The 22,283-nt window shown below is 40.0% G+C and overlaps 1 protein-coding gene across 7 annotated transcripts in view; it reads left to right on the forward strand.

Annotated features, from left to right (window-relative positions):
* RORA (RAR related orphan receptor A) overlaps positions 1-22,283 on the forward strand; it is a 472,196-nt gene that overhangs the window by 263,041 nt on the left and 186,872 nt on the right. Inside the window, exon 2 of one of the 7 annotated variants that reach the window (XM_064389404.1) lies at positions 946-1,039. The exons of 5 other annotated variants lie outside the window; for them this stretch is intronic. In XM_064389404.1, the coding sequence (XP_064245474.1) occupies positions 1,033-1,039 (7 nt within the window). In that variant the 5' untranslated portion in view covers positions 946-1,032. Of the gene's footprint in view, positions 1-945; positions 1,040-18,936; positions 19,068-22,283 lie in introns of those variants that run through there. One more of the 7 variants, XM_064389400.1, reaches the window with a different exon arrangement.

Raw genomic sequence — 22,283 nt, forward strand, 5'->3', positions numbered from 1 at the left:
ACTTCTTAGTTTTTGGTTAAAAACTACTTGTAATAACACAGGCCCACATTGCTAGCACAATAAACAGGTTCATGAAGGAGGGACTTTGACTTAAATAGCCTTGGGGAGCTGCTGTTTCCTCACCACTTCTTCAGTCTTCCCTGGCTGTCAGTTTTCCAGGATTTTGACTGACTACACTCATTTTGGCTCACTGCTGCAACCATTGGTGTACATTGGCAGCATGTCATGGTGAGTGTGGTAGAATATCTGTATGAGATGAGCTGTAGTGAAATAATTCTAGTTTAATACTGCATCCCGGTTAATTTATGCCAGCTATTTTTCCATCCTTGCTGATGAGACTCAAAGTTGACACACGGTATCCTGTCTTTGTCCACAATAGGCAAACTTTGAGAATACTTTTTTGTTGTTTGCTATGAATTTTTAACCCTGAGGTGGTTGTGAATTTTCCAGTTTTTTTAGCTGTTAATTGTATTGATCATATTATTGGCACACTTGAATTGATATTCTGCATATTTGTGTATGCCCAGTGCTTCATTTCCAGATGTTCATACAAAGGCTTCCCCATCTCTGCACACAAAGACAGCACCATCTCTTGGGCTTCAAATACTCTAACCCTGGGAGATGCTGCCCTGAATTAACTCTCTCAAATTGAGACCATGAACTGCAAACTGAAGATAACTGGGGAGAAACAGTTTACAGAATTTATGTAGCCTGATAGGCCCTTTAATTCCTGGACCACTTGTACAAAAATGAGGCAGATACAGCAGTGACTTGTCTGTGTCTCAGATATTGAAGCTGCTTTTTTCCACAGTTACCTCTGTGCTCTTGTGTCTGTGACACAGGTAGAAACCAAGCACTGTGTGGTAATGAATACAGCAGAAAGAAGGGTGTCTGTTTTCAAACCCAGCAATTAAAGTCTAACAGGAAAATAACTTTTTATCCAAGAAAATTTTACAGTGGAGGGGTAGCATTTGGACAGTTGTATCCTCCTTGATCAGAAATGTGGGTAGAATCAGCAACTTTAATCAGCTCATGGGAGGTAAGTGCCACCCACACCACAAAATATTGGCTTTGGTCTCTGTGTTTCTGCACTGTTGTGCCTTGTTGATTACAAAGCTGAAGGAGGAGCAAAAAACAACCTCCAAGTCACTCTTACATAATAGTTTGTTTTGCGAGGGTTCCACTAATCATGTCAATACTGAGCCTCTAGTTTTTGATAATTACATTGGAAATGCCCAGTTTGTACATAGTAATTCCAACTATAATTACCATGAAATTATATAACTACAAATTACCCTGTCATGTGGATGGACTAAATAAGCATGTACAGTACCTGCTCTGTGATAACAAATTAGAATTACATGGTTGGTTAACTAGCAGTAATACGAGATTTTTGAAGTGGCCAAGCTGGCTAGTTACATGAAGAGAAAGTGTTGGATTTTCTTTCTGATGCTTGGTTAGACTTAAGAATAGTAGATTATTTATTTCCTGATATTTCTTTATGTGGAAAAAAAAAAAAAACCAACTATGGTTTGGGGTTTGTTTTTACTGGACAGTTACATTGTGTTAAATTGTCTGTTTGGTCACTGCCACCTGCTGTGTTCATTCTCCTGGGTGCTGGCTGCTGCCTGTGGGACATTGCTGATTTGATTTGGGGGTTTTTAGGGATTTCTAACTTAATGTGTTAGAAAAAGATTGCTTTACCTTTTATTTTTTTTAATCAAAGCATTTTTTTCGTTGGCAGCAAAAAACCCCGTTGACTGATAAAAGACCTGTAGAGATTATATACAGATTGGAGAAAGGGGAAAATCCTGTCTGAAACTCATACACATGACAAAACAGACTCTTGATTGTGTCAGAAACAAAACACAAACCATCCATACTGTGGTTCTTTCTTACAGACAAAATAGAAATTTTGTCTTTCTTAGTTGCTCTCAACCTCTGACATGGCGTGGTGGCGAGGAAAGGCCCGGCCGGCGATGGCAGTGCCGGCTCGTTTGGGAACCTCGCCGGGCCCGAAGTGTGGCAGCAGCCCCTGCGAGGGGCTGGCTAATCGCACAGAAACCAAGGCACCGTGAAAAACTGTCCGCGTTTCCGCGGCCAGACTGGAGCAGGGAGCTGGGACCGGCAGCCGCGGGGCCGTGCGGGGCCGTGCGGGGCCGTGCGGGGCCGTGCGGGGCCGTGCGGGGCCGTGCGGGGCCGTGCGGGGCCGTGCGGGGCCGTGCGGGGCCCCGCGGCGGGAGCAGCCGGGCCGCTGCCGGCGGCGGCCGCCAGGTGGCAGCACGGAGGAGGCGGCGGCGCTGTGGCGGGGCCGCGCTCGGGGCGGATCGGGCACGCGCGGAGCTGCGGGCGGGGACATTGTCCGTCCGTCTGTCCGCGGGACATTGTCCGTCTGTCCGCGGGACACTGTCTGTCCATCTGTCCGCGGGACATTGTCTGACCGCGCCTCTTTCGGGAGCCGGGCTGCGGGCGCGTTTAGTCCATCTTTCTGTTACGCTTGTCTCGGTTTTGTTTAATTGTTTTTAATCTTAGAGCATAATCAGGCCAAGGGAAACTGTCTCTCAGCACCTGAAGTTTTTATTGAAACTTAGAACTTCTTGCAGTGGTAACTGAAGCTTCATGGAAAGGTTTGGGCCGCTGTGCCTTTAATCTGCCGGAGCTGCTGCAGAGAAATGTGGAACTGAGAACAAAATGTTTGTCACTTTTTGCCCTAAGCCATACTATTGCAAGAGCTGAGCTTTCTCCAGCTGACTTTAAATTAATTTTCATGCCTTGATTTCTGGTTTCTTTGGTCTATTCTTAAATAAATTACATAGCCACCTACATGAGGGGGGAAATTGTTAAAGAGGTTTACAACCTCCGTTCTTTGTTCTTATAAAAGTTGGGGTTTTTCTATTTCTTGCTGAATCTTTTCCTTATCTGGCATCACCTCTTCTCAGGGGTACACTTTTATGGGAACAAGTTTTGGCTGAAGCTTGCTTTGTTTACCTGCAATTGCAACTCCAAATGCATGGCTTCAGTTCACAATAGTTTATTTCTTACAGCCTCATTGGTCAGTAGCTGTGGGAGATGAAAACTAAGAGTAACAGTTTAAGCAGTGGTAACAGCCCAGAGATTAATAGTGATCTCTAGAGCTCACTATTAAGGGAAGGGTCATCCTTGCTGTCCAAATCCAGGATTTGTAGACATTCCTTTCAGTTGGTGTATTAATTACTTTTGTGCTGTTCCTTTTGTTTCAAGCAGATGGGAATGGTTCCATATGCAGATATGTATCTGTGTTTCAAAAATTAACACAGGAATTCTTAGCCTAGAAATTATTCAGGGTTGTGTTTTTTTAGTTTGTTTGTTGTCTGTCTTCTGTTTCTCTCATGGCTGAGTCCACCATGCCTCTTTGGTCTGTCATTCAATTAAATACTGGGCAAACCTGTAGGAAGTGTTCAGAGATTCATGCTGGGGACCTATTTCAAACAAATATCCTGTGTGGTGTGAATAAACATAAGGTGTATTTCAAATTGCACAGGGACTCTGTCTAGCATGCAGTGTTTATGAATGTGAATAATTATAATTAAATCTTTTCTGTTCTCAGATTCTTCTTTTTCTTTGTGTCATCTCTAAAGAATCCATCTTTCAGAAGGTGCTGACTGGGAACTTAGCAGCAGAGCAGTTTCTCATGACTGTTGTTTGGTAATTGGAACATCTCAGAAAGCTTCTGTGAGAGTTTGTGGTAATTTTGGTCGCACTGAATGAGAAAATTCAGCAATCAGCCAGTTTTTTTAGCTGGCTCGGTGCTCAAACTCTTAATAAGGTCAAGGATTGAGTTTGGGTAGTTTCAACTTTTAAAAAAATCATAATTATTTAGATTATTTCAAGTATTTGGGGGGAAAGCATAATTATTTAGATTATTTCAAGTATTGGTAAAATACTTTCAGGCAATCAGTTTCTTTGCATAGGACCTGTTTAAATAACCTGAGCTGTTTGACTACCTGTTAAGAGATGTGGCAAAAAGGTAATTGACTAATGGGGAAGAGGGGAGATGTTTTCATCACGTATTTGATTTTTTTTTAGTACAAAAGTGACTGTTAATTCAGATATCTGCTGATGGGGCATTTATGTAAAAAACACAAGAAGTTTTCTTCCACAAAATCAGTCAGATTCTCTTTACAAGTGGATTTCTGTGCTGCATATCTCCCTCTGTTCACTCAGCGTTTTTGTAGGGCACAAGCTCTTGGTCACTTTTGCTCAAAAACAAAGATTTTGCTATTAGTACTCCTGAAATCAAGAAAAGTCCCCTGAAAGACCCGAGTTACTTGTTTAAGAGAACAAGGTTTGGTATGATCGTTTCCTGAAGGAGGTGTCCGAACTCCTGTGCAGCTTCAGTGAGCTTTCAAACTGAAACAGGGAAAGTTCTGGGGTCTGGGGATGCGTTTTTTAACTTTGCTATTCCAAAACTTTCCCTACTCAGGTTTAATAGAAAGCTTCTTATGTCACAGGACTGTGTAAATAACTGTACAAAGCATCCATGGTTTAGTAATCCCAAAATGAGCCAAGGCCATAAAACGTATTTTCCACTGGTGCAGCACTTTCCTATTCCAGATATAGTTAGTGTGGTGTAGTAGTACTTTCCATAACTTCAGTAGTTCTTTTAATGCAAGTAATTTTATTCTTATTTAACTCCCTCCTTCTTTTGAGCCTAAATATCACCAAAATTAGACAGTTACCCAGCCCATTTGAAATTTAATAGAGATTTTTAAAATGGTGGATGAAATGTGAACAGGTAGCCAAGTAAATGAGAACAGAAATAGAAGTGATGGTCAGTAGAACACTGCAGTTGGTGGGTCAGAGGACAGACTCTGAGGAATGGGATGGTTTGTTTGATACAATATTTATATCTCTTGACAGTTTTGCTCTCTATAATGCGCCTAACCCATGGATTATTGTATTGAAGTAGAGAACTCTAAGGCAGCATTGAGCCTGAGACAACTGACATTGTTTGCAAATTGGTCTGGAGTCTGAAGGTTGCTGTCTGACAAAACTCGTGTAAGCAGCTTGAAAAAGATCCAAGCACAGGGAACAGGAAGAGAACCAGAACCTGCCAATCCACACATTGCTTCTGCAGTACTGATACTTCTCATTTGCATCATTTGTTGCTCTTTTAGACCAACAAAGATATTCTGAATTTCTTCTTCCAAGAGTTGAATTTTTCAGGTTGTGACTTCATAATTTGGATATTGCACTGTGTTTCCCGAGACAGGTACAAGAGTTCAGAGTGTCTGTAAATGCCAGTTATGTGCAATGGCTCTGTATGGGCATATCTGTGGTGTGAAGGCTGGCATGCCTTGGTTCATAGCTTTGTTAGGTACAAGTCATGCTTTTCCCACCTGAGAAGCTTTATAAATGCACTCCAGAGTTCTTGCTCAGTACATAACCTTGTTGCTTCAGAACTCACTAATGATCAGGATTTATTCAAGTATTTTTTTAAGATTTTTCTCAATAAAAGAGATGAGAGTTCATGTAAGATGCTTCTGTTCAATTTCTGGAAACTATTTGAATTTCCTAGTTTCTTCTATTACGGCTTTGCTTTGAATTTGTCTGCATTCTTATTTGCATTTCTTTCTATGCCCCATTCTTGCTGTGTACCTGATTGTCTGTGCTGATCCCTGCTTGCAGCCAGATCGAGCTGAGCTGGGGAAGAAGCTCCACTTGCACTCTGACAGAGCTAGAATGCTGCTCAAGGAGGGCACAGCCCACGCTGCAGCAGCACAGTGCCTGAGCTGTGAGAAGGCGTCAGGATGGTCTCAGCTCCCTGCAGCACTGAGAGGTGCTCCTGCAAGTCAGAGCACAGCAAAAGGCTCCACAGTTCCTGTAGGATGAGAGGTACAGGGGCCTGAGTGAGTTTCCTGAGGTAGCTGCTGTACCTGGTCCAGTTTAGGGAGAGAGGTGCTCGTCGTCTGGGCAGAGTCTGTAATGAAAGTGTGGTTCAGAGAGGTGGGAGCTGAAGAGCTGATGCAAACAGGACAGTTCACATTCGGAGCCTGTGCTTCACTAACTCACTGCCTAGCACAAGATGTTTCGTTTCAAATCTAGGACAGTGGGGTTTTTCTCTTGAAGTCTGTGTTAGGAAAGCCGTAATTATTAATGCTTTAGAAAATTATTTATCAAATGTTCTGAGATGTATGTTAACTTAGTGATTAATCAGAAAAATATCTGAAGGTCTTGATTTATTCTGCAGACATAGAATCAGCTTATGGACTTAGACAAGGAGAATTTTTTGTTGATATCTTGTTTTTTAAGGTAGAATAACCAAGGAATTGTCACTGTTTTGAGGAATGCTAGTGACTCTTTTGCTGTTCAGATAAGTCAGCCAACCAGTGGCTTTAGGGCCGTGTGTTCCCTTGGTGCAAGGTGTGGTCTTAAAGTATATGAAGTTATGAAGTGTCATCTCAAGGAATCAGGTCCTTTGAGAGAGCTCTTCCCTTCTGAATCCAAAGTTAGGCCGCTGATGAGGTTTCCTAATGCGGCTTTTATTGTAAAGATAAAATGTCTGAACAGTTTGAACTTGGAACTTCTACCAGGCCAAAATGTACGTTGTTAACATCTTAAACCAGTAAATGTTGCACGTATTTTAATTTGCTTCCCCTTAGGGATGCCTGAAGAAAAGCACGTCTTAAAATGGAGGAACATCTTTGGTGTGAATGGAAGCAGAGAAGTAGATAGAGAACGCAGTTTGATTTTAGTAGGGTCCCTTTGAGGCTTGGCAGTCAGCTTTACAATTAGAACAAATCTCTAATGTTGTAGTTGAGAGTTCTGCATTCCTGTTGATCGTTTTGACTGGAGAGGGATGCCTGTAACTCATCAGCTTAGAATTCACTAGCTCATTTAGTTGCATCTACTGGAAAATTCTCAGGAAGTTTAGGATTACAGCTGTAGAATTTAGGCTGCAAAACAATTAGTCTGTAACAGTATATATTGTTTACTTTTTGTAGCTTTTATTTGATTTATTATTGGAAAATACAGGATAAAAATTATAAAATATGATATATGAATGGAACAGTTCATGTTAACTCTTTGAAATTTGTATTAGAGTAAGTGCTTAGGCAGTGCTGCCAAGAGTTCTTTAATGTATGTGGATTAAGGCAGTACCTTGTGCAAATTCTTCAGATTTCTGTTTTATCCAGTAGGTGTTCAAGCGTATGGATTGGTGGAGCAGCCAAGATCCTGAAGAGAAGTCTGCTCCCATTTTAGAGATTCTATAAAAGGGTTGCAAGTGTTAGTGCTCCTGGTAGCTGCGTTAAGCTGGATGCTTGTGTTCTCTGTCAGTCAGGAGGGACAGGTTTGTGTGTCCAACATGTGTCTGTCACACCTCTTGTAAGAGTGGCACTGACCACTGGCAGACTCTTCTGCTGACAGTCTCTTGTCAGTCAGTAGCTAGTCGAGTTTGTCTTCCCAAGATCTTCAGAAGCAAGTTTTTTTTCAAGGAAAAGCATTTATGTTTCATGTTTAAGATGCTGAAAACCAGAAACCCCAAGATTTAAAGTTTTGAGTTTGGTTTTTCCTATAAACAAGGTTTTGGTGCTGTATGCCATCAGTATTTGCACCAGAAGGATTTGTGTATGATTTAAGAGTATCTTTTATATGATTCATCTGTTCCAGAATTGCTAAGTGAGCCAGCTAATCATGAGTGCTGAACTTGGTGACCTCTTCATGGTCAGCCCATAGACATTCTTTTTAACAACAAAAAGAAGTAGCAGTAGGTTACTGTTAAATCAGTTATATGTATAAGTGATTTTTATTTCTGTATTGAGCTTTACACTGGAAAAGTTCTGTATTGCACTTTGTACTCTCTTGGGCATTCTGAGGTATTAATGGTAAAAGTACATTGCATGAGATGTTCAGGAACAAAACTTAACATGGGGGTCATGAATTCAGGCAGTTCATCTATGGGACTCATGTGTTTGCTTGATTTGCTGAACCAGGCTGTGATAACATCTACAAGTGTGTGGTTTTTCCAAGCAGCTGGAGATGGGTACAAAACCAAGGGACAATGGAAGTGTTTGTGTGGGTACTTGATGTGACCCTGTGCTTTCCACGTGGCAGTGCAGCCGTGCCCTGGATGCTGGTGGGCTGCACTGTGTGGAGCCTCTCCATGTGCAGTAGCTGGTTTCAAGATGAGATTTCCCTTTCTGCATGGGAAATACTGCCAATTCTGTGATCAAGAAAAAGGCTCCAATTCAGTGAACAGCCACCTCTTTTTTTTTTTTTTCCTTAATGGCCCACTTGTGGCCTAGAAACAAAACCCTTGTTTGCTTTTAGGTTACACCAACTGTTGATTAATAGTTCTGGTGGTACATAATTTGCCAGCCTAAGGCTTTTTTTTTTTTTTTTCTGGAAAGGAATTGCTGTGGTGAAAAGAAAATTGAGTGCTGGAAACTGTTTGGACAGTATTAGACAAACATAAACATTGGCAAAGAAGGGGGTCTGTTCATAAGCTAAACATGGGAGTGCTTTTCTGTCTCACTATGGATTTGTGCTCAGGGCATACAGTCCAGGGGAGCTTGGTAAACTCCAGTCAGAAAAGCATTTGTGAGAAGCACACATATTGTTCCAGTCCAGGAGGTGAGTGTGGCTGGCACATCCTGGTCCATTTGCTGTGGAGGGAGAGCTCCTGTGTTGTTCCTAGTGCCTGTCAATGGCATTATTTATTTCCCAGCAGCTCAGAGTGGGACAGATGCTGTGTTCTCTTAGTGATGTAAGCTCAAGTGACAAGTCAAAATAAAAGACTTGTCCAAATTACTTTAATACAATAAACATGATGCCTTCTCATTGACAGCATGTTAAATACTAATTTCTCAAACTGTGAGTTTGAAAGGTTTTGGCATGTGTCAAGATTCTGACTATTTAAAACCAATCTTCCACAACAATTTCTTACAGATTGAAAGAGCAAATGTTGACTTGTATGACTAGCAAAGATTACTCCCTACTCTTTCTGCATTAAAAAAAAAATAATCTAACTCTGTGTATTCCCTAGACATGATGTGGGCTATTATTTGACAATATGTAGCTAGCTGAAATGTTGTTAATTGCCTTTCATTGATTCTAGGCAAATGTTCCTAAAGGTACTGTCCTAGTACAATAATACCAGTGAAATGAGGAATGAATCAATGTTGTTGCTAAATGCTGTATTTGCTGTGGAAAGTAGAGACTGTATAAAAACAAAAGGGAGGAAATAGAATCTGTGCTTCTAAGGAAGGCAGCACTATTCAGATACCCCTTCTGAGAGCAAGAAAGGATATTTTCTAAGATCTTCTGATACTAAGGCCCTTTTTCTGCTGTTGAGAAAAACATCTCTGACAGAGGATTTAGCTTTTGCTAATCCTTAAGGGACTTGTTTTGACAGACTCTTTATGGAAGATTTTCTCAGTAACTTCTGATTTGTTATAAAAGAGCAATTACTGATTTGTCCTCAAGCACCTTTTTGATGCATGTTTGTTAATGAAGTTCATGTACATACAGGAATGGGGAGGAAAAGCCAGTTTGAATTGTTTACTGTGAAAAAGCAGGCATATTTGGATTTTCCTGGGTCTCCATTTCACTGTGTAGCACACAGGGTACTTAGAATCTGAATTTCATTTTGGAAGTGCATCTTGCTTTCTTGACAGTGGTCTATGATTTTTTGTTACCCTTTCTAAGCATGAAGGTGTTTCCTTGTATTCAGAGTAATGCCCAGTATTAGATTTCAATCCATATTCTCATATTTTGCACAGGGAGCCAGGAAGTCCTGTTTTTTTGGTGGTTGTGTTAGTTAAGGGGAATAACCCAGCTTTCTTCTAATGCCTTTCTTGTAATACCTCTGTGTTGTTTGCTCCTTTTTTGTGAAGAACTCAAATATCCAGCTACATGTCCCTTTTCACAGCCCAAGTCAGTACTGAGAATGCAGAGAGAACGGGTCAGCTGTGTCAGTTTTCCCAGTTTTTATCTGTGGCTCTGCACGTGTGCTTATCTTGCACAATATGCAGGATACCAGGCCTGCATTACCAATATTGTCTGAGTCTAATAAAGAGGTGTCATGCTGTTTAGCTAAAAAGATCTTGGATCACATTCCCATCATTTCCCATGGTTCTCCAGCCAAGCTGTCTCATCCCTGCTCTAGAGGCTCTGTGTAGTTGACACTGTATTTGATTCATCTGCTGGCTGTGCTTCAGAAAACAACTGACTGTTAACCAGTGTTAATATTAATGCAGTTGGGTTTTTGTCCTCTTCTAATCTAAACAAACCCAAATATTACAAATATCTAAACAAACCCAAATATAACTAGAGAGATGTAAAAATTATGTTTCAAAGGCCGGTCTGGCCTCTAAACCTCTTCAATTTATTTCAACTATTGGCTTTTCAATGTTTTCCTAATTCTAATGAAGGTACTTGGTGTAAATCAACAGTTTGTGCTTGCTGCACAGACTGTGCAAACCATTTCAGAAAAAAATCACATTAACTTCTAGCAAACATAATAATGTAATGTTTGTATCTTGGGAGCTGTGTAAATTTTGCTGTAATGCTAGAGACATGCTGAAGAAGTACACATCTCTCTATAGTTAAAGTCTGCAAAAATTTAAGAAAAAAATTCTCTGTTCTGGGACAATTCAAGTGACTATCATTAAATATCTCAAATCTCATTCACAACTTGTTTTTGTCAGTGACCCAACAGATGAACACTGTGGCAAATTTCCTGTTTCAATTTCAGGTCTGGAGAGTAAATAGCTGTTTCTTTTGGCAAAGAACATGGCTTAATTTAGAAAAAAGAATTGTTATTTTTTTATTATAAAGGATAATTTCTGTGATAAAAATTTCATGTCACACCTATCTGCTGCCAAAGAGGCAAGTAAGGAACTACTCTGCTTTTCTTACCGTTATTTCTATTCTACCCTGACTTCCTGCTTTTCAAGAAATAGTTTTTGTTAGAGTAAAAAACCTTACAATAGACAGCTTGCAGAGCTAATTCTGATAAAGTTGTCTAGAAATCTCTTGAGGGAATGAGCTTCTGGTAAAATACCAGGTATTTCTCACTTCTGGCAGTTCTGGAAATGTTCTGAATAAAGCTGTTCCTGAACTATTATGGAAATTACCATGGTGGAGCTGGAACACAGATATGCAAATACCTACATCTGAGTAGAAAAGAAACTGTGAAGAAAAACTGGCATTTTAAAGCTCCAGGGAGGGTTCTCTAATTCTTCTGAGGAGGTTGGTAGTGTCAAGGGAAGGGGAGAAGTAGCCTCTCCCTTTCTTTCCAGAGGTATTTGCTTCTAAAATGAAGAAAGCTTCCCTCGGACAAAGTCTGTTCAGGGGCCCGCAGCAGCTTTGGTGGAGGAGAGGGAACACTGTGTGTGCATATTGCACCTCATACAGAGACTGACTCTGGCAGCAGTGCTTTCCACTGCTAGCATTTCAAAAAATGAGCTGCTAAATGGAGAGCATGTGAGGAAATGTGTGCCTTGTCCCTGCTAGATGAAATTTGGCATTTTGAGAATAAAGCAGGGCCCTAGTTCCACCAGGTATAGCCCATGCTGATGTGGGGATAAGGTAATAGATTCCAACTTAGCTGTGGTAACTTCCAGTGGTGCTAATTAATCTTGGCCCGTTTGTTTGAATTTGACCCAGAAGTCACACAGTTCTCTAATATCCTAAAGAAGGAGGAGATCAAGAGGATGAGGCCTGTATTTGTAGCTACATTGGTAAGATGTGACATCATATTTTTAAATAGAGAAAATGGTGGAAGCTTATGAGGGAGAACTCTCTGAAATGTATTATGGCCTCTGCAAGCAAAGATGTGTAGAGAAGCCAGAGAGCTGGTTACAGCATCAGGGTTGGAACCAGACAGACCAGGAAATGCTGTTAGTGCCTGATGACCAGGAGCATTGGCTCTGCTACAGAATCCTTCAGGAGAAGCAATGGAACACGTTTGTGCTCCATGGTGCTCCAAATTCTGTGACTCTCAGTGGTATCAGTGTCTAACTGGGGGATTGCCTCCTTCAAATGCCTTTTGCTGCACTCACACAGGCTGTGAAGATGTACAGCACAGACCTGAGCTAGTTTGAGTTTGTCCTGGGAGCTTTATTGATTTTACAATAATCCACAGGTTGGTCTGCATTCCCTGTTTGTCCTTCTGAGAGTCAGGTGATGCTCAGGAGCTGAGGGAGCCATGTGCAGCCTTTCCTTACCCTCTCCTGGCTGTGAGAGTCAGTTCCCAGTGTTTCCAGCTGTCTGCTCCCTGTGTCCTCTCCCAAGGCTGGGTTTCTCCAATGCCTCGTTATGGTCAGACTTTTGATCCTGGACTGCGTTTAAAAAAAAAAAAAACAAAACCAAAACCAACCAAAAAACCCTTTACTGGAAGAGAAAAAGAGCTTTTGATGCATGTTTTTTTTTTAACTTTAACCATGCTAATTTTCCTTCAATGCACAAAGCTTGTTTTCTGTGTCCTTTCTTAGCGCTTTTGCTTTTCATGTTTGAGGTGTTCATCAGTCTGGTACCAAGTGCAGTTGATGAGGGGGTTGCTCCTTCTTACATTTGTTATTCATGAAGGTGTGTCCTGGGAGACTTGGGATGCAGAGTAAGGTTTGAACTTGCAGGTCTCCTGCACTGCAAATAAATGGGTTGTCACCAAGTCACAGGTGCTCACAGCATGGTGAAAACTAATGCAAGTCTTGAGCATTCTGATGACATTTCTAGTACCATAATTGATTCCAAGAGGTTTTTGCTCAGTTACTTCACGAATATGAGGACAGAACCACTGTAGGATACCAGTATGTTGAGAAAGCATCTTCTTTCGTTCATTTCAGAATAAATATTTGAATGGCTCTATGTTTTGAGAAGGCCTCAAATGTCCTATGATCAAATGTAAAACGTGTATTTGTCTTGTGAATTAAAACAAAGGAGAAATGTGATTTGTCTGATTACTTTATGCCATGCACAGCTTTAGTTTGAAATAACAAAATCTATCCTTAATCTCTAACAGAATTCATTTTGCAAATGAAGGTTACATGGGATCAAGGCAAAAGCACTGGAAACAAACTGTAATTTTATATTTGTTTAGAGATTGTTCCTCACTTTGTGAACAATTCATTTAAAACTCTTTGAGTCAGTCCATAAATTATTAATAACAGAGATCATAGGCTGGTAACGTTGGACAGAGGTTGTAATGGGAGTTAAAATCTTCAATAACAGGAAATACTGTAGCTTTGTATCTCACACAACATTTTACTTTTTACTGTCCTCTGCCTAAGAATTGTATCTAGGTGAAAAAGAGGTGGAGCACTTGAAAAATGTCTTTGGAGTGTAGTTGATAAATGGTGTTGTGCACAGTTTGGATGGCTGTGCTCTCTTACAGAAAGTAGTGTTGGAGAAGTATTTAATACATCATGTAGATCAAACCTTCAAGTGCTGTGGACTTTGTATTGTGAAGTGAATAATAGCTACAGCTTGCTGGGGCAGCAGTTCAGTGCAGGTCATGTATTTAGAGCACATTGCACTTGAGAGCTGAGCTCAAAAGCTTAGCAGCAGACTTCCAGAAATCTGCTTGAGTGGCCTTGAACAATATTGAATCAAAACTCACAGCCCTTAGTTTCAAAAAAACTTTTTTCCCCTACAAGGGCTCTGTGCTTCTAAAAACAGAATGGAGCCAAAATCATCAAGATATTTATTGAATTGTCAGGCATCCCAAATTGTTCCATTCCTACAAGTTATTGCTCCTGGGAGTATCATTAGAAGGACAGTCAGGATCCTGACAGCTAAACATTGCATCTGATGCTTTCTGGAGCAGTCCTTCAAAACTACAACTAGGCAGGAATAGTTAGTGTTAAAGATAAATGGATATAAATTCTGCCCATGGAGCCTTAGAGGTCTGGAGCTGCCTGTGGTTCTTTATCCATTTGTTTTATCTTTGAAGTATCAGTTTGTGGCAGTGTCCAAGTCATTCTGGCTTTGTTTTGCCTAGTATAACTTGAATTGCAGGAAACAACTGCTTCTACAGAGCTAATTTGACAGAAACTGTCTAGACTTACTTTTTTTATTATAGAAGATTAAAATGAGTAACTACTAACTTATTTCCCTTGTCTAATCACGTAATTACTGTGGTCTAATTTTGAAGGTGTCCAAGTGTATGGGGGAGAAAAGAAAATTTCAGAGTGCTTATCTGAGGACAGTGCTACTGTTTTGTTTTTAAAGACTAAAATTCAGAGCATTTTTGGATCTCTGTGACTGCACTTTGTTTTTATAATGTAAAATTATTTGGAAGCAATGCAGTTTGCCTAGAAAAGCTACTGAATTCAGAGAGAAGTTAACAGAAATGTGTTCTTGTACAATGTCCTGGTCACAGAGCTGTGCTTTCCCTTTTGTGACAGTAGCCCTGAATATTGGAAGCAAAACCCAAACAAAACCTAATAATATTCAAGCTTGCTCTTTCAGTATCCTGTGATTTATGTACTTTAGGGATAACAAATCCATTACCTTGATAACTAGTTTGTTGTTGTAGTGTTTTAGTAGACTTTATAATTTCTGAGGGCTGAAGGCTCCATCTCAATAGATCTTATGAGAAAATATTAATTCATTGTAGCTCAGAATAAAGACTTGTTTCTCCCTGCATAAACAGAAACTAATTTTCTGAAGTATAAAATTAATTAAATCACTTCAAAAAGTTGTGAACCAAAAGGGGAGCAAGTTCATGTTTGCTGATCATTTGAAATGTATTTTGAAAATGAGTCTGAAAAGTGTTCTTGAGAAAAGTGTTCTTATCATTTGTTGGAAAAACAAATGACAATGTATTGCAAATAGGGTATAACTTGATTATTGTTGCACAAGAACAAAATTTGCAGCATGGACAAAATCTGATGTCCTTTTTCTGTAAATGTTGTACAAATCTGTTGAGAACAGGTCCGTGTGAGCCCCGATGGGGGCAGGGCCTGGTGCTGTATTTGGTGAGGTGTTAGTGGTGCTCCAGGTGGAATGTTCTCTGCCTGGGTCAAGAAGGCTGTGTTTGCCTATCTGTGATTGTTTCATCCAAGGAATACAGTATGGCCACATTTCAGCTGAAGGGATTAAAAGTGTAATGATTAGTTATGCTTCACAATACATTTTAATTCATTTATTTATTAGAGATGCTGCACATTGGGCACTATGAGGTGGAGCCCCGGAGCTGGAATTTCCATGTGGTATTTGGCCTTTTCAGACATTCTATTTGTTTTCTTTTTTTTTTTTCTTTTTTTCAGTTTAAAGCATGCTATGAGCACTGCTAATCTCAATGCATTCTTTCCAAACCTGCATGTTTCTACAGTGGGGGCTGCACAGCTTATATTAAGAATATTTAAATATCAGCAATGCCATTGGGAATGCTTGGCTAGTCCAGGTAATAATAAGTGGGCTTGAGAGGGAGAAGGATTGTGCATGAGGCCTGTAGAGTAGACAATTTCCTTGTGTAGCTATGGTGCAATAAATTAAACAACCCAAAAGCAGGAAATTCTGTGCAACTTGTTCTATTTCTTTGTTTTGTCACTAACAGTTGATTATAATTACTGTTGTTAGCAAGTTACCTGCTGAGAATCAAACCAAATGAGAGTTTTCTACCATTTTAATTTGTAGAGCAAAGTTGTGATGCTGCCTTTGGTTGTGTCTAGACAGACTGCCTCAGTCCTTCTCAGCCCCCAGTCTCCAGCCTGAGCTAAACTGCAGAGTGCTGTCTGGGTGCTTTTGAAATGTGCTATTCCAAAAGGCTGAATTTCATTAAATAGTAATAAAACTTGGCCTACTTAAATTAAAGGCATATCTCCTTTTTTCTTTAAGCAAACACCTGCTTTCAGGAGGATGGCTGATGAATATAAAACTGTTACAAAGCTTGAATATGTCTTTAGCCTCTCTTTTATTTTTGTCATCTTACCTGCTCTGACTGAGGGAATGCCAGCTGTTTTCCTCAATAGCAAGTCCAGTGTAGTTGCAGAACATAAGTGTGCTGTATGGATGGTGAAAAGCATAAATATGCATCTTAAACCAGCTGATTTTGTTAAAACAGGAGCCATTGATAGAGAACACTGAATACTACTCATTAAGTCAGATCTAGCTGGGGAGGGTTGCTTCATTTGGAAGATGTGTCCCAGCAGCACGTGCAGCACAGGGCTGCAGGTTTGGCTCCTGAGGATGCCAAAGGAGCTGCCAGAGGATCTCTCATTACCGTGGAGCTGGGCTGCCTGGCTTCTGTACTGCAAGCAGGAGAAAAGCCATCAGAAGTCTTGCTCAGTTGTAATGTGAAGTGATTAAATATTCCCTGCTGGTTGTTAGTTTCTTGCCTAAGTAAGTGTGCTGGGCTCATTTCTTATTTCTTCTCAACTAGCCGTACATCCATTTCCACCTTCCTGAAACCTTTTACAGGTCCAGGGACAAATAAATCACTTCGAGTGTATTCCCAGGGTAGTCTCAACTAAAAAAAGGATATCAGCATGAAGGACAATTGCAGTGTTGAGCTGTCATCCAGTCCCCGCAGGTACCATGAAAAATTACAGCCAATAAAATAACATTTTTCAAAATGTGACACTACTCTTAAATTTTTTCTTCTGCAATAAATGGGTTGTAGAGAGAATTTCTGTCCACTTGAGTACAAACTATTCTTCAAGTACTCAATAATAGATTATAGATGAGTTGTATTATTAATTTCTAATGGAGTAAATGTTTTGCTTCAACATTCAGTTTCAGGAGCTCAGACAGTAATTTTTTATGCTTCATTATAATTTTAAAGGTACTTCTTGTAATAACAAATTTTAAAAAAGAAAAAATTCAGGGTTGAGGCAAAGCTGTCCAAAGCCATGAAATCTTGTGTTAAAATAGAAGTAGAGGTCATAATTGAGCTTGTTATGCTTTAGTAAATGGTCAATGTGTGCAAATTTCCCCTTGTTTTGAGTGTTTCTTAGAGGACCATAGCAGTTAAAAATCTTACTGTGATTTTGAGTGTCAGCCTAATGATTAAGACACTCATAAGTCTTTATCCCAATTTTCTAGATCTTGAGCATGATATTAACATAGATTTACTATTAGTTTTCTGTGATGCTGCTTAAAACTGGTTAAAAAAAAATGCAAGCAAAGTGTATATCTGCAGTTCCTAGAATTTGAACATGACGGTTATTTATACGCTATTTATGCATGTGTATCCCCTGACAATTGGTACCAAGAGCATCATTAAATTTAAGGGATTTGTATTCCCACATGGGGAGGTGAAAAGATAATTCTATGAGGATCTGCTGTATAAATATTTCGACAGCAACTGGGTGAGAATTTTCTGTCCTACTATATATTGTATTTTTCTTAATAGACTCCAATGGGCAGACTGTCGGTCATTTATATCTTGGTATTTTGGGTGTAGTTGCATTTTTGTGCATAAATCAGGTGCTAAAGACTTTCCTGAAAAGGTTTTTGAAAAGATACTGATGACTCCTGTGAGAGTGGTGTGGCCCTTCACGTGGAGCATCTTCCACCATTGTTTATCGTTATTAGCAGAGCCTGTGACTATAGCTCTGAATGCATTACTTTCCCACACTCACTGCTACACAAAGGCCTAATTCTTAATATCAGAAATACAGAAATCAACACAGAGGAAAAAATTCTGAATTCTTACTGTGTAGCTTAAGGTCTTCATGTAATGGAGTAGCTTGTTCTAGATCCAGTATCAGATGTCCAAGTTAAGTGGAAACACACTGGTGCCACTGGTTTGCTACTAAGCTCAAAACCAAATTGCTGTACTTCAGGTATGACAGCTGTAACTGCAGAGTACGTGCTGGTGGTTACCTGCACAGCTTGCTCTCCTTCACTGGAGACACAACCAAACCGAGAGTAAAAGGAGAGCAGAGCCTGGAAGGATGTGGTGTGATGCTGAGCAGTGCAGTGGATTGTAGTGTTCAGCAAAATGGGAACGTGCCTTGGAATGGTTAATGTTTCCAACTAAGCAGTTCGAGCTCCTGTACAGACAAAAAGCAGTTGCAGCATTTTAGAAGCATATTTACATATAAACAGCTTTTCTCAGTTGTTTTAAGGAGCCTAGAAATATTTTCTCTTTCCCCCACTCCCATCTTTCATCTGAAGTTTTTTTTTTTTTCTGAGTTGTGTACTCAGAGTAGAAAATACAGTGGTTGGGTTTTTTATTTTATAGCTATTTTCATGATATCAGCATTATATGTGTGTTATACTGCTGTAATTAAGGACATGTGATATGTCACTAAACAACAGTTTGGGGTTTGTCTGTGTGTGGTACTGCAAGATAACAATTTATAAAGGTGAACAGTACAAGAGGATCTCAGGATGATGGACTTCAGGTCTGATTTAAGGTAGAAACTAGCAGTTGTGTGTTGGCTTCAGCTTCCTCTCGTCTCTAACATATCGAGCCATTGAATCTAAATTCACTTGAGTTTGAACCCTAAAATAGGATATACTTGAAGCTCTTGAGGCCTTTTGTGTTCAGTTTCTTATGAGTTTGGCTCAATGCTGTGAAGAGACAACATGAACACCTGTGCATGTGCCACAGAAGTCCAGGGAGTAAATGTGATTTGCAACATCTTTGGATTAAAGGCAGTCTAAGAATTTGTGTTGCCAGAGCCAGCTGTTTATTTAGTGCAGGTTTATTTAGTTCTTTGTAAATGGTTACAAAGAATGGCTGTAACAACAAAATGGTGCAAAATACAGTGCCTGTGGGTTCCTTGTGTCAAGGCTCCAGTAAAGATCCAGGGATTTTCCCTGGCACTCATTTTGTGGAATAGACCTGATTTCACTTTCACATTGCTACCACGTGTGCAGGATTTAGAAGGAATGCTGGTCGTTTGTTCACACCTGTGGTGGATTAAGGTTGCAGTGGGCTGACCATCGTCTCAGCATTTTAGTCAAGAAATCAGCTACAGACACAAACTGACCTGAAGTTGTGGCCTTCAGCTAATTCTTCATAGGTATGTGCCTCAGTTGGAAGAAAAATATTTGCTTTATTCTTTGTGTGAAGAATTTCTTAAACACATTTGCAAGAGGTTGTGAAGCACACTCAGGGACACTTTGTGCAGGTAAGCTGATGTGCAGGGGTGGCCCTCAGTTCCCACTCGAAGGGCAAATCTATTAAATATGATCAACAAGTTTATTGGTGGAGAGATCTTCATTCCCCTCGATGGGTGAAAGGTGGGACAGAAAATGAAAGTCAGTTGAGAATCCTGCAGATAAAGACATCAGAATGAAAGCCAAAGCATGCTGTGCATTTATTGTAATGCTATAAACAATCTGAATGTGATGTTATCACCACTTGTTTCAGGCAGTGTTATTTTTTGTGTGATTAAAATATTCTGGAGGCTCCCATTAAGGAATAAGAGGCTTGCTGAGTTTACAAGGCAAGGATATGAGATGGATAAACTCTGAGGCAATCCAGGTTATTGTTGGATAGACTAGATTATTTTGGAAGCTTTGGAAATTCTTTCATGAAAATTGTTCCTGTTGAGTGTGTGAGTGGTAATGTGTTGGGACATGTGGTTGAAGAATCTTTGTAATGGTTTCAAGTTATGCAGCCAGTCTCCAGAAAAGAAGAGAATGCCAACTAAAGTCTAAAACTTTATTTCAGTTGTAGCATCTGAATTGTGGGGTATTTTATTTGGCCATGTAAAAGCTCAACACTCTTAACAAAGGGCCTTCTCCGTAAAGAGCTTAGTTGTTACTGTATTGGAAATAGGGAGCGAGGAAAGCAAAAGAGGCATCACCAAGGACTGGTGCCTGTCCTTGTGCCTGTACCCTGAGCTCAAGTCACTCAGCTCCAGTGAGAAGCATGATCAATTTCTGCAAGCTGGGAAACAAGACAGCCTGAATTAGAGTGTATTAGTTCAAGAGGGCTGCTCTCCTGAGCGTAGTTCAGACAGTCTAAAGATATCAGGCGTCACAGTGACTGTTCTTTTTTTTAACTGCTTCTGATTGTTTACAAAATTAAACTAAATAGTTAAATACTTAGGTAATGAAGTAACACACTTGTCTCTTTATTAAATCATAAATTTTCTACTAAATTTTCTACTAAATTTATTAAATCATAAATTTTCTACTAAATTCTACTAATAATAAATTGCTTTATATAAGTAGATTGATACAGTATGAAAATGAGTATGAAAATGCTTTTTGCTTGATAGTTGATGCTTTTCCCAGCCACACTTTGTATCACATGTCTTGTGAAATGAGAGGAACATACTGCCTGTGCACATAATGCATTGGGCAACCTGTTCCTGTTTACCAGTAAAGTAACTTAATGGAAAGTCAGTGGAAGTCTCATTAAAATAATGCTGAGTGACCTTTGAGAATTGGCACATTTTACTTTATATGCTTATCTTGGTAAGATATTCATAGATGGCACAGATTCATCTAAAATGTATTGCTATGCATATATTCAAGTGCTCAGATTATTGGAGTTGAATATTTTGAATAGCTGAAAAATTTTGTAAAAATCCAGGGTTTTAATTCACATTTTCTATTGGGTGGGAAAAAAAGGGTGAACATATAGCATGATTGTGAAATTTTCTAGTAATAGTCTGCAGGTAAGTGTTCTGAATTTTCATTTGTAGCTGTTCTGTGATACAAATATATATATATATGTCTTAAATACAGTTACTGTGCTTGTGCAATAACCATTGGCTTTAGGGAACTGCTGTTTATCTTCTCAGAAAACATGAAAGGAGAGAGAGGAGTTCATAAAGCATTGTTGTTTTCTTTTGATACATCTTGCTCCAGGGAGTAGAGAGGAATGTGGAAAACAGGTGTCTCACAGATTTCAGCAGACATTCTCATTATATTCTCTTGGCTCAACAGATGAGTTCCAGATACCCATAAAGCTTAAATCTGTGATCTAGCTCAGAAAGGCCATTGCACTGAATATTCTATGCACGTTGAGTATGAACATTACAGTGTGAGACGATTTTTTAAAATACTGGGGTTTTTCTTGCATTGGGAAGATTAAATATTCCAGTCCTGAGTAGTTCCTTATTTATAGTTTTCTGCAGGTTTTTAATACATGATATAGTGGGAATGGGAGTAGCAGAGGAAGCAATGGACTCCTTTGAAAGAAACAGAGGACTTCCCTGAAAATTGCCTTCTGTATGGACCTCAGAGTGCTTTTTATTATACCAAAGAATTCAATCCATGTACACCACAGGGAGAAAGAGAGGACTGGAGGTAAATCAGTAGCAGAAATGTCAGTTCACTGACAGCCCATCAGTAAAATGTGTGGGGCCAGTTCTGGTTTGGATTAAAAAAATTGGTTTAATTCCTCAGATAGGAGACCCAAATTTGTATCTCCAGTCCAAACTGAGTAATCTATAGCACAATTGTTCTTGTCTTTATTGTGTTTTTACTGCAAGTATGGAGTGCATAGGGATCTCCCAACGATGTTGTTGCAGCACAGGTGCAGGTCTGGCCAAGCCTAGGTAAAAATGAACCATGTACACAACCCCTGTGGATTTCCTAAGTCCCGGGGCATGGAGCCTCCTTCCAGCAGTTCTCTTCCAATAAAACTGTGGCCCCTGGAGGGCTGCACTTTGGAGCACTGGGAGCTGCCTACTGCCAGTCTGCAGCAGGAGGGGGAGGAGGGATCTGTGTCACACTTCCAGTCTGTCCCGATGCAGCACTTGTTCCCCATGTCCTCAGGCATGCCTGTTACTGAGGGGTCATAAACACAAGTTTAAAGGCTGTAGGGAACTGCCACACTTCCCAAAAGTTCTGCCACTTCAGGTTGCTGTGTAAAACACCGGTGTCCACCAACAGGTTATTGAATAATGTGCTACCACATGGAATGGAAAAAACAACAAATCAGTGCTGTGCAAATGCCATACATCCTCAGGATTTGATTTTGTCTAAAACCATAACATTTTAAGTTTGTTTAGTCAGAAGAATTTATTGGGCTGCACTTTTGGTTAGTCTGATGTCTCATTTCAAAAGCAAGTGCTCCCCACATCACTAATTCTGGGCTATGCATTTAATGATGAAACATTTATTCAATAATATTGGTATATGTTCCATGAATTGCTTTTGGGAGAAAGTGTTTGTGGGTGTGAGAAGTATGTGGGTGCTTCTGTGTGTGGTCAAGATTGCTACTGAGATTACTTACATCAATTGCATATGGATGTCGGGCATGCAAAGCTAAAACGTGGGGGTGTGTGACAGTTACAAATCTGTCTGCTTTCGGAGCCTGATAGCTGCATTCAGCAAAACCCACTGGTTTCTGCTCCTCTGGGCAGTATGGAAATTGCATCTGAGCT

Source organism: Passer domesticus, chromosome 14, assembly GCF_036417665.1.
Source record: "Passer domesticus isolate bPasDom1 chromosome 14, bPasDom1.hap1, whole genome shotgun sequence".
NCBI classification, from domain to species: Eukaryota; Metazoa; Chordata; class Aves; order Passeriformes; family Passeridae; genus Passer; species Passer domesticus.